Below are 17,474 nucleotides of genomic sequence, written 5' to 3'. Positions count from 1 at the left end.
AGAAGCTTTCAATATAATTTACTACATAATACAATATGCAATGTATGTCACAATATGTAGTAATACTACTCTGATAGCACTTTGTTGGTATTTTGAGACAGTCTCGCTCTGTCACCCAGGCTGGAGTTCAATGGTGCAAACTCAGCTCACTGCAACCTCCACCCCCCACCCTGGGTTCAAATGATTCTCCTGCCTCAGCCTCCTGAGTAGCTAGGATTACAAGAGTGCTCCACCACGCCCAACTAATTTTTGTATTTTTCGTAGCGACAGGGTTTTGCCATGTTGGCCAGGCTGCTCTTGAACTCCTGACCTCAAGTGATCCACCCACCTCAGCCTCCCAAAGTGCTGGGATTACAGGCGTGAGCCACACTGTGCCTGGCCTCTAATAGCACTATTGACCCATTCAGTGACCAAATTCTTCGTTTTGAAACTACAGATTCTCAAGGCCACGTGCTTCCCAAAATTCCCACTGAAATCTACATAAAGAACTGAAAAATCAGTGAACTGATTATTATTGACATCCATGCTGTGGCCCAGGCACGATTACAGGCATGACCCACTGCACCCCACCAAGCCATAACTAATAGCAGTAGGGTCTACTGCTATTCCCAGGACAATGCCTTGCACGATAATTACGTACTGAATAAGATGATGTTTACTAATATAAAATAACATTAAGCTCAAAGCAAATACCAGCAATGTTTTTTTCATGCAGCACTAAAGTTATATATTGCTTTGTATGAAAACGTTTTAGTTTTACATGCCAATGTAAATTTACATAATTATCATATAAATAGAGTACACTCTCTAAGAGTATTTACATAAACACTTTCTTTCAAGTGTCATAACCTAAATTATAATTACCTTATTTAAAGCATGTCCAACATGAGGGTCACCATTTGCATAAGGAGGTCCATCATGAAGGCAAAATTCTGTCTTTACTTTTCTTTCTCTTTGCCATGAATAAAGTTCTGAAAATCCACATTTCTGTTTAAAAAGAACAACGATATCTAAACATCATATAAATACATACTCCTGAGTCTTACCAATAACAGCCAACACTTGCTTATTTCCATTCCAATTCCATTCCAATCTATTCAACTCTGAAATACAAGGTGAGGTTTCTGAAATGTGTGACTGAGTACACATCTCTTAAAACCTTTCAGTAGTTTCCCCACACACCTCAAGACTGAAGTCTAAACTCTACATGATAGGCAGGACCCTCCAAAGGTTTAATACCACTAAGTTCTTGGGCATTCTCTCATCACTCCCCACCCCCACCATGTTGAAGGACCTACAGATTCCCGATACACACATTCTTGCTATTCTTTGGCTGCGATGCTTGCCATTCCCAAAATCTGGGAACAACATGTACGGCAGTCTCACTTCCCTTCCCTCACTTGCTGTGTGATCTTGGCCAAGTTACTATGCACTTACGGGCCTGCCGCGGTGGCTCACACCTGTAATCCCAGCACTTTGGGAGGCTGAGGCGGGTGGATCACGAGGTCAAGAAATCGAGACCATCCTGGTCAACATGGTGAAACCCCGTCTCTACTAAAAACACAAAAAAATTAGCTGGGCATGGTGGCGCGTGCCTGTAATCCCAGCTACTCAGGAGGCTGAGGCAGAATTGCCTGAACCAGGAGGAGGAGGTTGCGGTGAGCCGAGATCGCGCCATTGCACTCCAGCCTGAGTAACAAGAGTGAAACTCTGTCTCAAAAAAAAAAAAAAAAAAGAAAAAGAAAAGAAAAGTGTTAATAATATCCATCGCACAGGGCTGGTGTGAAGATTAAACAAGAAAACATTGGAAACGGCCACTCTAGCATAGAGAAGGTACTGAATAAAAAGCCTTTAAAAAATCAGATGAACTCTGGGCGGGCACGGTGGCTCACGCTTGTGATCCTGGCACTTTGGGAGGCTGAGGCGGGCGGATCACCTGAGGTCCGGAGTTCCAGACCAGCCTGTCCAATATAGTGAAACTCTGTTTATACTGAAAAATACAAAAATTAGCCAGGCGTGGTAGTGCACGCCTGTAGTCCCAGGTACTCGGGAGGCTGAGGCAGGAGAATCGCTTGAACCCAGGAGGTGGAGGTTGCAGTGAGCCGAGTTTGTTCCACCGCACTGCAGCCTGGGAGACAGAGCAAGACTCCATCTCAAAAAAAAAAAAAAAAATTAGATTAACTGTCAGAATAGTTAGCTAAGTATATTTACTTAACCAATATTCCAAGAATATCAGAGATTTTTTTTTTTTTTTTTTGAGGCGGAGTTTCGCTCTTGTTACCCAGGCTGGAGTGCAATGGTGTGATCTCGGCTCACTGCAACCTCCGCCTCCTGTGTTCAGGCAATTCTCCTGCCTCAGCCTCCTGAGTAGCTGGGATTACAGGCACGCGCCCCCATGCCCGGCTAATTTTTTATATTTTTAGTAGAGACGGGTTTCACCATGTTGACCAGGTTGGTCTCGATCTCTCGACCTCGTGATCCACCCGCCTCGGCCTCCCAAACTGCTGGGATTACAGGCTTGAGCCACCGTGCCCGGCCCCAATATCAGAGATTTTTAAAGCCTAGATTTACAGATACTAACAAGAGGAATCTCTGCCCTTAAAAGTTCAGTCTAGGCTGGGCACGGTGGTTCACGCCTGTAATCCCAGCACTTAGGGAAGCCAAGGCGGGCAGATCACTTGAGGTGAGGAGTTCAAGACCAGCCTGGACAACATGGTGAAACCTTGTCTCTACGAAACATACAACAGTTAGCCAGGAGTCGTGGCATATGACTGTAATCCCAGCTACTTGGCAGGCTGAGGCATGAAAATCGCTTGAACCCGGGAGATGGAGGTTGCAGAGAGCCAAGTTCGTGCCATTGCACTCCAGCCCAGGCGACAGAGCAAGGCTCTGTCTCAAAAAAAAAAAAAAAAAAGGCTTAGGTTAGTAGAGGAGATAGACGCACAGTCTATAAAGGGGACTCTGAGCAAGGACTGCTACTTCATATTTCAAAGGAGTCATAATTCCAACTAGGGATCTAAAGAGCCCAAAAGGTTGACTTCAGCTTCCCCCTCATTCATCATAATTGAGGTTTTTAAGTTTTTTTTTTTTTAAGAACAAGGTGGGGCGGGAGGAGGCCTAGCCAATATGGTCTTGAACTCCCGTCTTGGCCTTTCGAAGTGCTGGGATTACAGGCGGGAGCCACTGCGCCCAGCCTAGGTTTTTATTTGCATGTGGACATGTGAATTTACTTTTTACAAGGCATTGGAAAAGTGCCCAAAGTTGATCTGTTTTGCCTACGGGAGAAATGGGGCATACGTGCGATACATGCTGGTATCTGGGTATCGCTAGTGTCCCCCTTAATTTCCCGCCCCGGAACCTGCTACAAAGGAGGGAGACTCATCTAGAGATTTCTACACTTAGGTTTTCAGCCCACAAACTCCATGGGAGGCAGAAGAATTCCACCAATCTGGTCACACCCCTGCCCACCCGCACCGGCGTGGAGCGCAGAGGTGTGGCTCCCGCCGAGCGCCAGGAGCCCGCAGCTGGGTCTGGCCTCTCCGGAGGCCCCGCGCCGAAGCAGGGCCCGTACCTGCTGGATCTCCAGTTCCGTGTCCGGCTGCTGGCGGCCCAGCAGCTTCATGGGGAAGGTGGTCTGCGGCAGCAGCACCGTGTCCCGGTAACTGCCGCCATTCGAGTTCGGCTGGTGGTTACTGGCCCCGGAGACCGACTGCTCCAGAAGCCTTTTCGTCGCCTGTAGCCATCCCGAGCGGCAGGGAAAGCGAGGCGTCCCCCACAAACTTCGGGCCGTGGCCAGGGCCGCCGCCCCAGGCCTGCGAGGGCGCAGCCCCCAACGCATAGTCGGGCTACCCCTAGGCGTGTGGTCGTCCGCTCCCGCCCCGGCTGGAAGGGGCAGGACCCCCGGAAACCTAGAAGAGCCGAATAAAAAGGGCGCACGCGCCCGGGGAACGGAAGGGGCGGGGAAGAAGCGGGCAGCGGGGGCGGCACCACCTTCCGGGTCTCTACAGCCTCCGGGGGGCGGGCCCTGCTTCATGGGGGGGCGGGCCCAGCTTCATGGGGGGGCGGGCCCAGCTTCATGGGGGGCGGGCCCAGCTTCATGAGGGGCGGGCCCAGCTTCATGGGGGCCGGGAAAGGTGCGGCTCCTATTCCAGTCACTGTGCCCTCCTTTTTAAAAATATAGTTATTTTAATTTAACACAACATAGCTATGATTGCATCACTTTAACATGTAGCCGATAAGAACTAAGATATTTTACATATTCTCTTCATGCGAAGCCTTTGAAATCTGACATGTACTTTGCACATGCTGCACATCTCAGTCTGGACTAAACACATGGCAAGGCCTCAGCAGGCACACTTGGGTCATGACTACCATTGTGGGCAGCACAAACTTCAATGAAAATATTGTAAAATAGTAAAATTTCAGCAAATCGAGTTGTACAGATCTAATTGGCTAGTATTAGATATTCCTAAACCTTTGTACAAAGAGGATCTCTGATGAACTGAGGGGCAGGGTGAAGTTTATAGGCAGAAAAGGCTGATGAAAGCAAAAACAGGGAACGAAAAGCAGGCGCCATTTCAAAGTTACTTGGCTTAATGGATTTGGCTATCATGTCTCCTGATTTCCTGGAATTCAGATCTTACAAGCAAACAGCCTAGTGCCGGAGCTCAGTCCAGATCAATGACTTCCCATAAATTTTAACAATATTATAAAACAATCTAACTTTTTAAAACTTTCCCTAAATCCCTGTTATATCCCACTCGTAGAACAGTATACTATGCAAAGCACCTTCTGCTCCTGTTTCTGACACATTCTGCTCTATGTGGTTATCCACTTCATTATAGTTCACAATTGTTACCATTTCATTGTAGAGTACACCTCTTGGGAATAGCCTTCCTAATCATAAAACACAACATCCAAAACATTTAGTTCATGTAAATAAGGACTGATTTTTCTACAAATATTAAAATATGTAGATACCAAAAAATGAGAAACCAAGTGACATATATAGAAAGCACTCAATCAATGTCAGCCTTTCACCAGTCAATGACCCCAGGTCTGTACCTGATTAAATGATCTTCAAAACCAGATGAGGTGAAGACACGGTATGCCAAAAAACCATGCGAGGTAGGAACTATGAATGTTTCCATTTCACAGATAAGGAAACTGAGGCACATAGAGTTATGTCACTTGCTTAGGATCATACAACTAAGTAGCACAGTTGGAATTCAAGCCCAGGCAGTTAGAGTCCTGTGCCTATGTGTATAGCCACCATGTTATCTTGCCTTCCCTACACTATAGTGTGGAGGAAAACATTTGCTACACATTAAAAAATATACAAAATGTATAAAGAGCTGCTACAGATCAAAAAGACAAACAACCCAATTTTTAAAAAGGATAAAAGGGGCCGGGCGCGGTGGCTCACGCCTATAATCCCAGCACTTTGGGAGGCCGAGACGGGAAGATCACAAGGTCAAGAGATCGAGAGCATGTTGGTCAACATGGTGAAACCCCGTCTCTACTAAAAATACAAAAATTTAATCATCAGCGCCACCATGCCCTGATGATTAAGTGTTGAGTATTTCTAGTATTTGGTAGAATAACTTGACTTGCAGTTGATTGTCAGGAAATAGGAAAGGACACACATTTCTGAAATAGTGAGATGACATTTCCAAGCGCAGTTCTTAGGAGTAAATACTTCCCCATGCTTTTCGCCCAATGAGAATTTCAGTGTTCTCCAAACAGGTGGCTTCAGAATCCCTTTATCACCTGAGGGTTCAGTTGCAGTTTCTGAAATTTTCAAGCTCTGTGGGATATACAAGTGCCTTTGAAAGTGACTGCCTCAGCTTCTGAAATATTTGATATTTCACTTCTCAAGTCTGGTTCTGCTGCCTCCTCTGTTCCTCCACTAAGAGACCTTTCAGAGCTTCTGTTACAAGAGTGGTCCTCAGCATATGACCCCTGGGAGAGCAGCAGCAGCACCTGGAACCTTGTGAGGTGCCAACCCCAGACCGCCTGAATCCAAAACCTCGGGGACCAGCCTAGCACTCTGTTTTAGGAAGTGCTAGCAGTCACCCTCTAGGTGATTCTGACATACACCAAAGTTCCAGAGTGGCTGTGTTAGCAGACTATGTATGTAGGAGTGCTTATAAATATTGTTGAAGAAATTTTAGTTATGAGTATGTCTTCTGAACAAAACTATTGATTTGTTTCATTTCTTTAACTCCATTGCCTTAAGAAATGTTTGTGACGTGGAGGGGAGAAGGTGAAGTGTTTCACGGGCTAACTTTCCTGTTTTATTACACTGCATTCTTTCTTTTTTTTTTTTTTTTTTGTTCATGTCTTTTATTAACTCGGTTATTTGTCTTCTGGTTTGTTAAAGCAGTAAGTCAGACAACATTTGCCACAATAATGTCTGTCAAAGTGGCTTGCCATAAACACTCCAGCACCACATTCATCAGAAGGGCATTCTCGACGAAGGCGACTAATTTTGCCATTCTCATCCACCTTGTAATATTTCAGGACAGCCAGCTTAACCTTCTTTCTCTTGTGCTTATTCCTCTTGGGAGTGGTGTAAGACTTCTTCTTCCTTTTCTTAGCACCACCACGAAGTCTCAACACAAGATGAAGAGTAGACTCCTTCTGAATGTTGTAGTCAGACAAAGTACGTCCATCTTCCAGTTGCTTGCCAGCAAAGATCAGTCTTTGCTGATCAGGAGGAATTCCTTCCTTATCCTGGATCTTGGCCTTTACATTTTCTATTGTATCCGAGGGTTCAACCTCGAGGGTGATGGTTTTTCCCGTAAGGGTTTTCACGAAAATCTGCATTTTGGTGGCGGCCCCACGTGAGGCTGAGAAAAAGGAAGAGATGGGTTAGGTCAGAGGACACAAATGCACGAGGCAAACGACGCTTACACTGCATTCTTTCTTAATGGCTTGACTCACCAGAGAATAAAAGTAGAACTAGATTCAGAATTTGACTCTATTCAGTTTTCTCCAGCTTCAAACTTACTGTTTACACTTCCTGTAGTTTTAACTGAAATTAGTGTTAATGAACATACTTTCATGTTTACAAACATTTTAACCTAATCTTCCCAGGATATTCTTATTTCATATTTTACTCTTTCTTATAAATAGCATGATGAGGGACACAGGAAATGTATTATTTACAGATGATGCAGATGAATAATTTAACTTCCTCAGGGCCGGTAGCGGTGGCTCACGCCTGTAATCCCAGCACTTTGGGAGGCCAAGATGGGTGGATCACAAGGTCAAGAGATCGAGACCATCCTGGTCAACATGGTGAAACCCTGTCTCTACTAAAAATACAAAAAAATTAGCTTGGCATGGTGGCGCGTGCCTGTAATCCCAGCTACTCAGGAGGCTGAGGCAGGAGAATTGCCTGAACCCAGGAGGTGGAGGTTGCGGTGAACCGAGATCGCGCCATTGCACTCCAGCCTGGGTAACAAGAGCGAAACTCCGTCTCAAAAAAAAAAAAGGTGCAAGTTAGAGACTTTGGGAGGCCGAAGCAGGTGAACTGCTTGAGCCCAGGAGTTCAAGACCCACCTGGGCAATATGGCAAAACACCATCTCTACAAAAATTACAAAAATTAACCAGGCCTGGTAGCCTGCACCTGTGGTCTCAGTTACTTGGGAGGCTGAGGTGAGAGGATAGCATGAGCACAGAAAATTGAGGCTGCAGTGAGCTATGATTGCGCCACTGCACTCCAGCCTGGGTAAGAGAAAGAGCCTGTCTCAAAAAAAAAAAAAAAAAAAAATTACATTCACATAAAACCTGAACATTAATGCTTTTAGCACCTTTATTCATAATACCCAAAAACTGTAAATGACCCAGTTGTACTTCGACAGGTTTATGGGTAAACTGTGATACATCCACACCATAGAATACTACTCAGCAATGAAAAAATACTACTACTAAAAAGCTTAGACGCATCTCAAGGGAATTATGTTGAGTGAAAAAAATCAGTCCCAAAAGATTATAAACTGCATGTTTTCATTTACATAGCATTCTTGAAATAACAAAAATATAGAAATGCAGAATATACCCATGGCTGAAAGCAGTTAGAGAGCGCAACGTGAGGAAGATAACTTGGTTATAAAAGGGCGACAAGAGGGATTCTTACAGTAATGTTCAGCATCTTAACTGTATCAATGTTAATATCCTACTTGTAATATTATACTACGGTTTTCCAAAATGTCATCATCAGGGAAAACTAAGATGTACAAGAGATCCGTATTCTTAAAATTTCATTTGAATCAATATCTGAAATGTGAAGTTTAACAAAAATAAAAATTTTTTTTTTTGAGACGGAGTTTCGCTCTTGTTACCCAGGCTAGAGTGCAATGGCGCCATCTCAGCTCACCGCAACCTCCGCCTCCTGGGTTCAGGCAATTCTCCTGCCTCAGCCTCCCGAGTAGCTGGGATTACAGGCACGTGCCACCATGCCCAGCTAATTTCTTGTATTTTTAGTAGAGATGGGGTTTCACCTCGTTGACCAGGATGGTCTCGATCTCCTGACCTCGTGATCCACCCGCCTCGGCCTCCCAAAGTGCTGGGATTATAGGCGTGAGCCACCGCACCCGGCTCACATCCTAATTTTTCAAATTATCTTTTGAAAAATAATTTTGAGATGATGATCTGCTCTTTTTAAGACATATTTTTTCCTGGTTTTATTTTTTCATTTTTAAAATTATTTTGATTTTTAGTGAATTATATAGTTTTTCCACAATCACCACAGAAGGTTTTATAAAATTTCCAATACACTAAAATGTTTTCTCATGTCCGTTTGTGGGCATCTCCACTCCCACGCCGGGCCCCCAGCAACCACTGATCTGCTTTCTGTCTCCATAGTTTTCTATTTCCAACTTACTGAGTTTTAATGATAAAAATCAGTACATAGCATAATCTGTTTAGTGACTAAAATATCTAAAATTTTCCTTTGTTTAAGTAGAGCTTACTATTTAACCATTGTGATACATGAGCTATGAATGAGTTTTTTGTTTTGTTTTGTTTTAATTTTTATTTTTTGTGATGGAGTCTTAGTCTGTCACCCAGGCTGGAGTGCAGTGGCGTGATCTCAGCTCACTCCAACCTCTGCCTCCTGGGTTCAAGTGATTCTCGTGCCTCAGCCTGCCAAGTAGCTGGGACTATAGGCACGTACCAGCACACCCAGCTAACTTTTGTATTTTTTGTGGAGACGGGTTTAACCATGTTGGCCAGGCTGGTTTCAAACTCCTGGCCTGAAGTGATCTGCCTGCCTTGGTCTTCCAAAATGTTGCAATTACAAGCATGAGCCACCATAACCAGCCAAATTTGACTTTTAAGGAAAGGTTTCAGCCAGGCGCAGTGGCTCATGTCTGTAATGCCAGCACTTTGGGAGGCCGAGGTGAGTGGATCACCTGAGGTCAGGAGTTCGAGACAAGCCTGACCAATGTGGTGAAACCCTGTCTCTACTACAAGTACAAAAATCAGTGGGGCCTGGTGGCAGGCACCTGTAATCCCAGCTACTCGGGAGGCTGAGGAAGGAGAATCACTTGAGCCTGGGAGGCAGAGGTTGCAGTGAGCCGAGATTGTGCCACTGCACTCCAGCCTGGGCAACAAAAGTGAGACTCCATCTCAAAAAAAAATTAAACGGTAGGCTGGGCACGGTGGCTCACGCCTATAATCCCAGGACTTTGGGAGGCCGAGGCGGGTGGATCACGAGGTCAAGAGATTGAGACCATCCTGGTCAATATGGTGAAACCCCGTCTCTACTAAAAATACAAAAATTAGGTGGGCATGGTGGCGCATGCCTGTAGTCCCAGCTACTCGGGAGGCTGAGGCAAGAGAATTGCTTGAACCCAGGAGGCGGAGGTTGCGGTGAGCCGAGATCGCGCCATTGCACTCCAGCCTGGGTAACAAGAGCGAAACTCCGTCTCAAAAAAAAAAAAAAAAAATGAAAAGGTTTCATCCATAGTTAGTCAAGAAAAATCATATTTTTGTGTCAAACTTTGATATTCTTTTTAAGCTATAGATAATCTTCAAAAAGATAGTTATAATTGTGTTTATCATTAAAATAGCTGATTTGTCCCTTTAGGACGGTGGTTGTTCATGGATTTACCCTTGGAGAAAAGATGTCCAAGTCTCTTGGGAATGTCCTCAGTCCTGATGTTGTCATTAATGGAGGACAAGTAGGTGATTCTCTAAAATATACTTTATTTTCGTTTTAAGGGTCTTAAATTGGTAGGCAGAGCCCTTAATATAGTTACATCAGTGTAAAAATAAAAACTATCCTTTACACTCTCAAGTAACACATGATTTTAATGAAAAAGGCAGAGGCCGGTATTGGGCCCTTTTAACTCATTTCATGTCTGACTCTCCAGTTAGGTCCCAACCCACACTGTTTCTTTTTTAATTGTCTGAGAGCTTTTACAATGTGTAGTTCCTTTTGTGATTTCTAAGCATGATGATCCGGTTTCCACACTGTTATGTGAGGTGCACCTTTCTCAAACCTTGTTAGCACATTACTGCCTGACGTGGAAAAAAAGGTGTAATTGTATAGTTAAATGGAAATGTATAGTTAAACAGAAAAAATGAGATTGCAACTTCTAAATGCGCATTTCGTTATTATATTGTTAGAAATTATACACGTTAAAGCTCGTCTTAAATGTACATCAAATCTGAGGTTGCTAACAATTTGGGGGTTTTTCATTTCTTTAAGTCCTGTGGCTTTTTACTGCCCTGCTGATATCCTGTAATCATTCACTGTTTTGTGTACAGAGTTGCTAGGAAATAGTGAAAGGAAAAGCAGGCCTTCCCCTTTCCCTCCCTTATTATAGAGATCGCCCCGGCACTGCCGGAGAGGTATGGCTGAGTTGTAGTGGCTGGAAACAGACGCGACCAGGGAAGACATTGGGTATTAGCATCTGTAGAGCATGCTCTTTCTTTTTCCAGTTTTTAGATACAGCCTAATTTGAGATTGTTAGCCCTTATTTCATTACAGTGCTAATATAGTTTATACTTATATTGTGCTAAAAAATTTCTGAATAGGAGCCTTACCTAAAACATTTGTTCAGCTAATGGGAATTGAAAGCCATTCTGTTTCTATTTTCTTCCTCAACGAAAAGGATCAAAGCAAAGAGCCTCCCTATGGTGCTGATGTCCTTCGCTGGTGGGTAGCAGAGTCCAATGTCTTCACTGAAGTTACAATTGGCCCATCCGTGCTCAATGCTGCCAGAGATGATATTAGCAAGGTTAGACCCATTATTCTTCCTATTTCTAAAGGAAACTTTACCAAATCATTGCTTTAAAAAATGAGACACATTTTGTTTGGCACTGAAAAAAACCAAAAGAAAATGAGTTCTCCATATATTGTGAGCTTTTAAAAATCTCCTGTTGCCAGGCGCGGTGGCTCACGTCTGTAATCCCAGCACTTTTGGAGTCCAAGGCAGGCAGGTCACGATGTCAGGAATTTGAGACCAGTCTGGCCAACATGGTGAAACCCCATCTCTACTAAAAATACAGTCATTAGCTGGGCATGGTGGCGCATGTCTGTAGTCCCAGCTATTTGGAAGGCTGAGGCAGGAGAATCGCTTGAACCCTGGAGGTGGAGGTTTCAGTGAGCCGAGATCGTGTCACTTACTGCACTCCAGCTTGGGCTACAGTGAGACTGTCTCCAGAAACAAAACAAAAACAAACAAAAAACCTGTGTTAATTTGTTTCAAAACATTAGTAGTAATTCCAGTAATTTTATATCATTTGTATATAATATCCTTTATATTTTATTAATACAATATATAAAGCAGAATATAGCATAGTATAGATTATATTAATTTTTTATACTTTTATGCACTCAATAACCCTTAACATTTTCCATGTCTCTGTATTTTCACCTGTGAAGCAAGTGAAGTAACGTTGTTCTGACCTACACATGTGAATAAACTGGGCCACTGAAAGATCCTCTGCCTCTGATCCAGCGCTCATTTCTGTAACTGGCCTACTGGAATGAGAGTTTGCTGTGTACTTTTTGTTTTTTGGTTTTTTGCATTTGTAGTCTTATTTGGGACGATAATAAAAGTACCCCATTAAGAACGTGACAGGAGTTGGATGACTGCAACTTAATTACAGAGTAATAAAATAACTTCTCAGTGAAGAGCGAAGGCACCATTAAGTGTTTTAACTGCGTATTTTTTGTTCCTATGAATAGCTTAGGAATACACTCCGCTTTCTGTTGGGAAATGTGGCTGATTTCAACCCAGAAACCGATTCCATCCCTGTCAATGATATGTATGTCATAGACCAGTATATGCTACACTTACTGCAGGACTTGGCAAACAAGGTAAATATAAACTAATAAGCTTTTAGAAACTAGAAATATCCGCACTGTTGGGTGTTAACATTTTAGTTTTATCTGAGTAGAACAGACCTTGCTGGAAGTAGTACCTACTGCACTCTTGAAAAAGTTGCCCTTGCTAAATTTCACACATTCCCAGGTTGGCCTCAGGTATAAAGTGTTACCAGATCTTTCGAGTTTCTCAAAAGATTAGCGAGATGCATCCAGACTTCCCCTCAGATCAGATTTTTCTCTCACAATTAGCTCTGTTTCTCCAACAAGAAGAAATAAAGTGGATATACTTATTTATCTGCAGATGTGCTCCTCATAACAAAGTACAGAAATAACCAAAACGACTATTCCTCTCTCTCATAAGATACTTGTTCAGTTTTACATGGACTTAAATAATTTGTGTTTTCTGGCTGGGTGCGGAATCTCACACTTTGCTTGAGGCCAGGAGTTCAAGACCAGCCTGGAACCCATGTCTACAAAACTTTTAAAAATTAGCTGGGCATGTTAGCAGGTAGTCCCAAGCTCCTCGGGAGGCTGAGGCAGAAGGGTCGCTTGAGCCCAGGGTTTTGAGGCTGCCATGAGCTGTGATTGTGCTACTGCACTCTATCCTGGTTGACAGAGCAAGACCCTTTAAAAAAAATTGTTTTCCCACAATTGGGAGTGTGTTTGTATCAGAGATGTACACGTCAGTTTTGCCCAAATCAAAACTCAATGAGGCATAAATCAGGGAACACTAATGAACCGTTAGTAACTTTCACTATTTGCTGTTGCAAAAATGGTGTGATTTTATTATTTAAAATCTCGTTCTTGGTTAATGTTCTTTCGTAGTTCTCGGGGTAAAATAGTGTTTTCTGAGGAGAGTCAAATGTGTTCTCCAGAAATGACATCTGGAAGATTTCCAGGAGTTCTTGCATGTTGCCTGTTCTGTAGTTGTTTCTTTGAAACATATTTTTGAAAGGAGCATAGTTTGCTTGTGATGACTTACATTTTCATCTGCCTGTCTCAGCTTCCAAATTTATTTTGGCTTTGTTCCCTAGATTACCGAATTATACAAACAATATGATTTTGGAAAAGTGGTTCGGCTGTTACAGACATTTTATACCAGAGAACTGTCTAACTTTTATTTCAGTGTAATCAAAGATAGGTATGTATGACTAAATATTACAATGCTTAGCAGTGGCCAGGCGCGGCAGCTCACACCTGTAACCCCAGCACTTTGGGAAGTTGAGGAGGGTGGATCACACGAGGCCAGGAATTTGAGACCAACCTGGCAAACATGGCAGACCCTATGTCTACTAAAAATACAAAAATGAGCTGGGCATGGTGGCACATGCCTGTAATCCCAGCTACTCAGGAGACAGAGGCACGAGAACCACTTGAACCTGGGAGGCGGAGGTTGCAGTGAGCCGAGAGTGTGTCCCTGCAGTCCAGTGCCCCATCTCACTTGAGACAGAGGCGACAGAGCGAGACCCCGTCTCAAAAAACAACAAAAAAAACCTCAACCACTATTTCTTGAGTGTCTGCTCTGTGTTTGGCAAACATTGGGGATAGTGATGAGCAAGATGGGCAGTGTCGTGCACTTAGGACTGGGCTCTGGGGTCCAGCTGAGTATAAAGGTCCGCCCTCCTGCTTACTAGCTTTATGATTTGGGGCAACTTCTGTAATGTTTCTTCATCTGTAAAATGAGTATAATAATACCTCGGGATTGAGAAGGAAAAGCACTAATGTGCTGACCCCTGTGCTTGATAAAGTTCAAAACTAATCACTGCTGGTATCAGATGATGAACATAGTGCTTGTTCTCTGGAGTTCTCAAATCGTGAGGGAGAGAGAGAGATGTGCAGCTGTATGGCAACAGCGTATCATGTTGGCAGTATCCTTGTAGAAGAGGGCTTGATGCCACAGTCTTCATTTGTTGCTCCAGTGTGCAGGTGACGGTCCTGTCTTTATGGTAATGAGTCCAGTCTGAGGTGTTAGCCTCAGCCTGTCAGCACCCCAAGGACCTTGCACAAAGGGATTATGACTCCCTCTCCGTAAACACTGCTTCCCTTCAAACACTGACAGCCTTGTAACGGGTGGTATTTAACCACATGTTAAATGCCATCAACTAAAGTTTCCTAGTCCTTTACTACAGTAGTCTAGACCCTAGTTGTCATCCACCTGAAAAACGGATGATAGAGCATAGCCATGAGTGCTTTGGAGGAGGTGGGTGCACCTGGACAGAGTAAAATTCTGGGAGAGGGTATTGTATCGTTTAAAGAGAAGATGATTAGAGCCGTAGGATTACCCACTACGCATAAAGTCAACCTGAGGCAGGTCCTACCTAGGTGACCATATATACAAAGTGTCGTCAACTGCTGAATGAGTTGTTCTTGTTCAGGCTTTATTGTGAAAAGGAAAATGACCCCAAACGACGCTCTTGTCAGACTGCATTAGTTGAAATTTTGGATGTAATAGTTCGTTCTTTTGCTCCCATTCTTCCTCACCTGGCTGAAGAGGTGTTCCAGCACATACCTTACATTACAGGTAAGGAATACTTCATTTATTCTCTGAATGACAAAGATCCCTGATAAAGGTGCAACTTCTGATTTTATCTCCTTCATATAAGGGGCATTAACCCGTCTACAGTGACTGCTCTGTGACACAGTGTGTCTTGGTCCTGTGTTTGTGTCTGTACCTGTTTGTAGAGGAGCAGGGTAAATTTCACAATGCCCTTGCCATCTCCAGGGCTTTCTGAAATGTATTAGCAGCTTGACAGTATCAAGAAATCACTTTTTTTCTTAAATACCTTTATAAATGATCTGAAATGGCTGGGGGCGGTGGCTCACACCTGTAATCCCAGCACTTTGGGAGGCTGAGGTAGGCGGATCACTTGAGGTCAGGAGTTCAAAACTAGCCAGGCCAACACGGGGAAACCCCATCTCTGTATATTTCAAAGCATTTATCCGGTTTTTATTTCCAGAAGGGACATCAGACTTTTCTTCTTGGGATTTTTAGGGGTTGATTGGCCGGATTGGTTTGTAGCTTAACATAATGATGTGATTTTTTTCCAGTCTAAATGCTTAAGAAGAGAATTGGCAATGAATATGTTTTTTAAAAGTTTTGTTAGTTTCAGTTTTCTAAAAAATACCCATCTCACCTTGTTTGGTAAGTTCAATTTAAATGTTTAACGATGTAATTAGCGTGATTGAGATTTGAGTTTGAAATAGCTAGTAGGTGTAATAAGATGTTCACATTTTAAAATGTAGACTTGGGAAGCTCTCCATTTTGCAGGTGAGGAAGCGAGGCCGCTGAAGCCGTGACCCAGCCAGGGTACACAGCCCAGTCCCCGCCTTGTTTCCTACGTATGTTGGTAGTTTGTTTCCTTTGACTTCAGTCTAAGTAATGAACTGGAAAGAATAACAGCTTGTTTTGGATCAATTTTACTGTACAAAACACTTTGGAATTTTCAAAAACATGGATGTAGTTTCCTTAGGAATCATACCAAGTAGCTGTCAGGGGGTGGTGGGTCTGTCCATTACTAATTGCATCAACTTTAAAAACCAAATTAATCTCTCTGAGTCTCCCATTTCTCATGGGCTTTAATTTTTTAAAGGAATGTCTGTGTTGGTTAACTTACAAACTCACTTTGAAGATCAAAATTACAGTGAAAACTGTGTTTATCAGACAAATTCGGTCTACTTCCGAAGCATTCTGCATATTGCTTAGATTGCCACGATCACTATACATTACAAAAGCAGGTCCTTGTTGAGACAGTATTTTAGCCCCTCACCCAGTGATACATGAAAACATAAAGGCTTTGAGGCTGACACACCAGGGCTCGACTTGCAGTTGAGAAACTTGGGCACGTTAACATCTCTTTGCTTGTTTCTTCATTTGTAAAGTTAGTGCAATAAACACCATGCAGGCCTTTTGTGTGTGACAATTAGAAATAAGAGACATTTTAGGATCTAGCAAAGTGAAGTGCCTGGCTTTCTCAATAAATACTGTTGATGGAAATCTTTAGTTAAAAACTTTTATGATAATTAGGCTTGATGCATTTAATGGTGTTTGCTCAGGATGCAACGGTGTACCGAAGGGTTCCTCTCTAAACATGAGATTTTATAGTGTCTCTTTTTCTAACCTCAGTTTAGGATAAAAATGTAACCTAAACTGTAGCTTTCACATGCTTCCGTCCAGATGCTGCAGTCTGAAGAGACTTCCAGCACCTCTCAGTTGAATGAATTAATGATGGCTTCCGAGACAACTTTACTGGCTCAGGAACCACGAGAGATGACTGCAGATGTAATTGAGCTTAAAGGGAAATTCCTCATTAACTTAGAAGAAGGACATGAAAATAAGTAACATCTGGAGAACTGAATAATTATAAGCCATCTGCAGCTTTCCAGTGAACTAGATTTATTCTAAAGGCAGTTACATACTTGTATTTTTTGTAGAGACAGAGTTTCACCATTTTGGCCAGGCTGGTCTTGAAATCCTGACCTCAGGCGATCAACCTGCCTTGGCATCCCAAAGTGCTCGGCATGAGCCACTGCGCCTGGCCATGTAATGTTCATATGCTCTGTACAATGACTAGAAAATAATTTACTTTTATATTTCATCAATTTGAGGTCTAAGTATTAATTGTGGAGATACTTTTGGTTCCTTTTGTCCCATGAGAAATCTTGAATAAGGACACTGTAGTTGTCACTGTAATTTGGCTTTTAAAAATTCTTAGTCAAGTACGTAGCTGGAGAGGCAGCGTCATTCATCAGAACCATACGCAGATTAAACAGCTAGAAACTCTGCTCTGCCTGAGAAGACGTCAGCGACTTGGGAGATGTTTGTTAGTCGCAGTGATGGGGTCGCCAACTCCTCAGCTCTCTTTGGTTGTTAAGTTGTCTGATCCCATTACCTTGGCTACATCTGTAATGGGGCAAACGGGGAAGTGTCTAACAAGCTTTACCAAAGCAGGATGGAGGACTTGAAAAAGAGGCCTCTGCTAAACCAATGAAGAAATAGTGATACAAGTTGAATGCCTATGAGAAATCCTCTTCATGTGTTTTTTATAGGTGGTGATATTCGTGAAGAGTCTTCCTATAAAGTAATTGTCATGCCGACTACCAAAGGAAAATGCCCTCGTTGTTGGAAGT

General features: G+C 43.1%; 3 protein-coding genes and 1 pseudogene across 4 annotated transcripts in view; 2 read left to right on the top strand and 2 right to left on the bottom strand.

Annotated features, from left to right (window-relative positions):
* IARS2 (isoleucyl-tRNA synthetase 2, mitochondrial) overlaps positions 1-3,958 on the bottom strand; it is a 66,162-nt gene extending 62,204 nt beyond the window's left edge. For both annotated transcript variants that reach the window (XM_008985188.5, XM_002760499.7), the window contains exons 1-2: positions 3,572-3,958; positions 865-987 (exon numbers count right to left, since the gene is read on the bottom strand). In XM_008985188.5, coding sequence (XP_008983436.4) covers positions 865-987; positions 3,572-3,838 — 390 coding nt within the window. In that variant the 5' untranslated portion in view covers positions 3,839-3,958. The remainder of the gene's footprint in view (positions 1-864; positions 988-3,571) is intronic.
* Positions 3,959-6,309: 2,351 nt separating this feature from the next.
* LOC100401133 (ubiquitin-ribosomal protein eS31 fusion protein) lies at positions 6,310-6,843 on the bottom strand. Its single transcript, XM_002764174.7, has one exon. The coding sequence runs from the start codon at positions 6,826-6,828 to the stop codon at positions 6,358-6,360; it is 471 nt and encodes a 156-aa protein (XP_002764220.2). The 5' UTR covers positions 6,829-6,843; the 3' UTR covers positions 6,310-6,357.
* Positions 6,844-8,215: 1,372 nt separating this feature from the next.
* Positions 8,216-15,040, top strand: LOC118149548 (isoleucine--tRNA ligase, mitochondrial-like). Its single transcript, XM_078357343.1, has 6 exons — positions 8,216-8,241; positions 10,098-10,191; positions 11,128-11,253; positions 12,207-12,338; positions 13,382-13,488; positions 14,723-15,040. The coding sequence occupies exons 1-6, from the start codon at positions 8,216-8,218 to the stop codon at positions 14,910-14,912; spliced, it is 675 nt and encodes a 224-aa protein (XP_078213469.1). The 3' UTR covers positions 14,913-15,040.
* On the top strand, positions 10,443-10,537 carry LOC118149628 (small nucleolar RNA U13; annotated as a pseudogene).
* Positions 15,041-17,474: the final 2,434 nt, after the last annotated feature.

The sequence above is a fragment of the Callithrix jacchus genome, chromosome 19 (assembly GCF_049354715.1).
Source record: "Callithrix jacchus isolate 240 chromosome 19, calJac240_pri, whole genome shotgun sequence".
Classification (NCBI taxonomy): Eukaryota; Metazoa; Chordata; class Mammalia; order Primates; family Cebidae; genus Callithrix; species Callithrix jacchus.
This window is presented reverse-complemented; position numbering and strand designations above follow the sequence as displayed.

What these genes read in the sequence shown, in the direction of transcription:
- LOC100401133 (XM_002764174.7), bottom strand. Translation starts at nt 6,828, where the DNA reads ATGCAGATTTTCGTGAAAACCCTTACGGGAAAAACCATCACCCTCGAG.
- LOC118149548 (XM_078357343.1), top strand. Translation starts at nt 8,216, where the DNA reads ATGTCATCATCAGGGAAAACTAAGAT. An exon ending in TCATCAGGGAAAACTAAGAT is followed by an intron (nt 8,242 to 10,097) that starts GTACAAGAGATC and finishes TTGTCCCTTTAG; the next exon opens with GACGGTGGTTGTTCATGGAT. An exon ending in CCAGAGATGATATTAGCAAG is followed by an intron (nt 11,254 to 12,206) that starts GTTAGACCCATT and finishes TCCTATGAATAG; the next exon opens with CTTAGGAATACACTCCGCTT.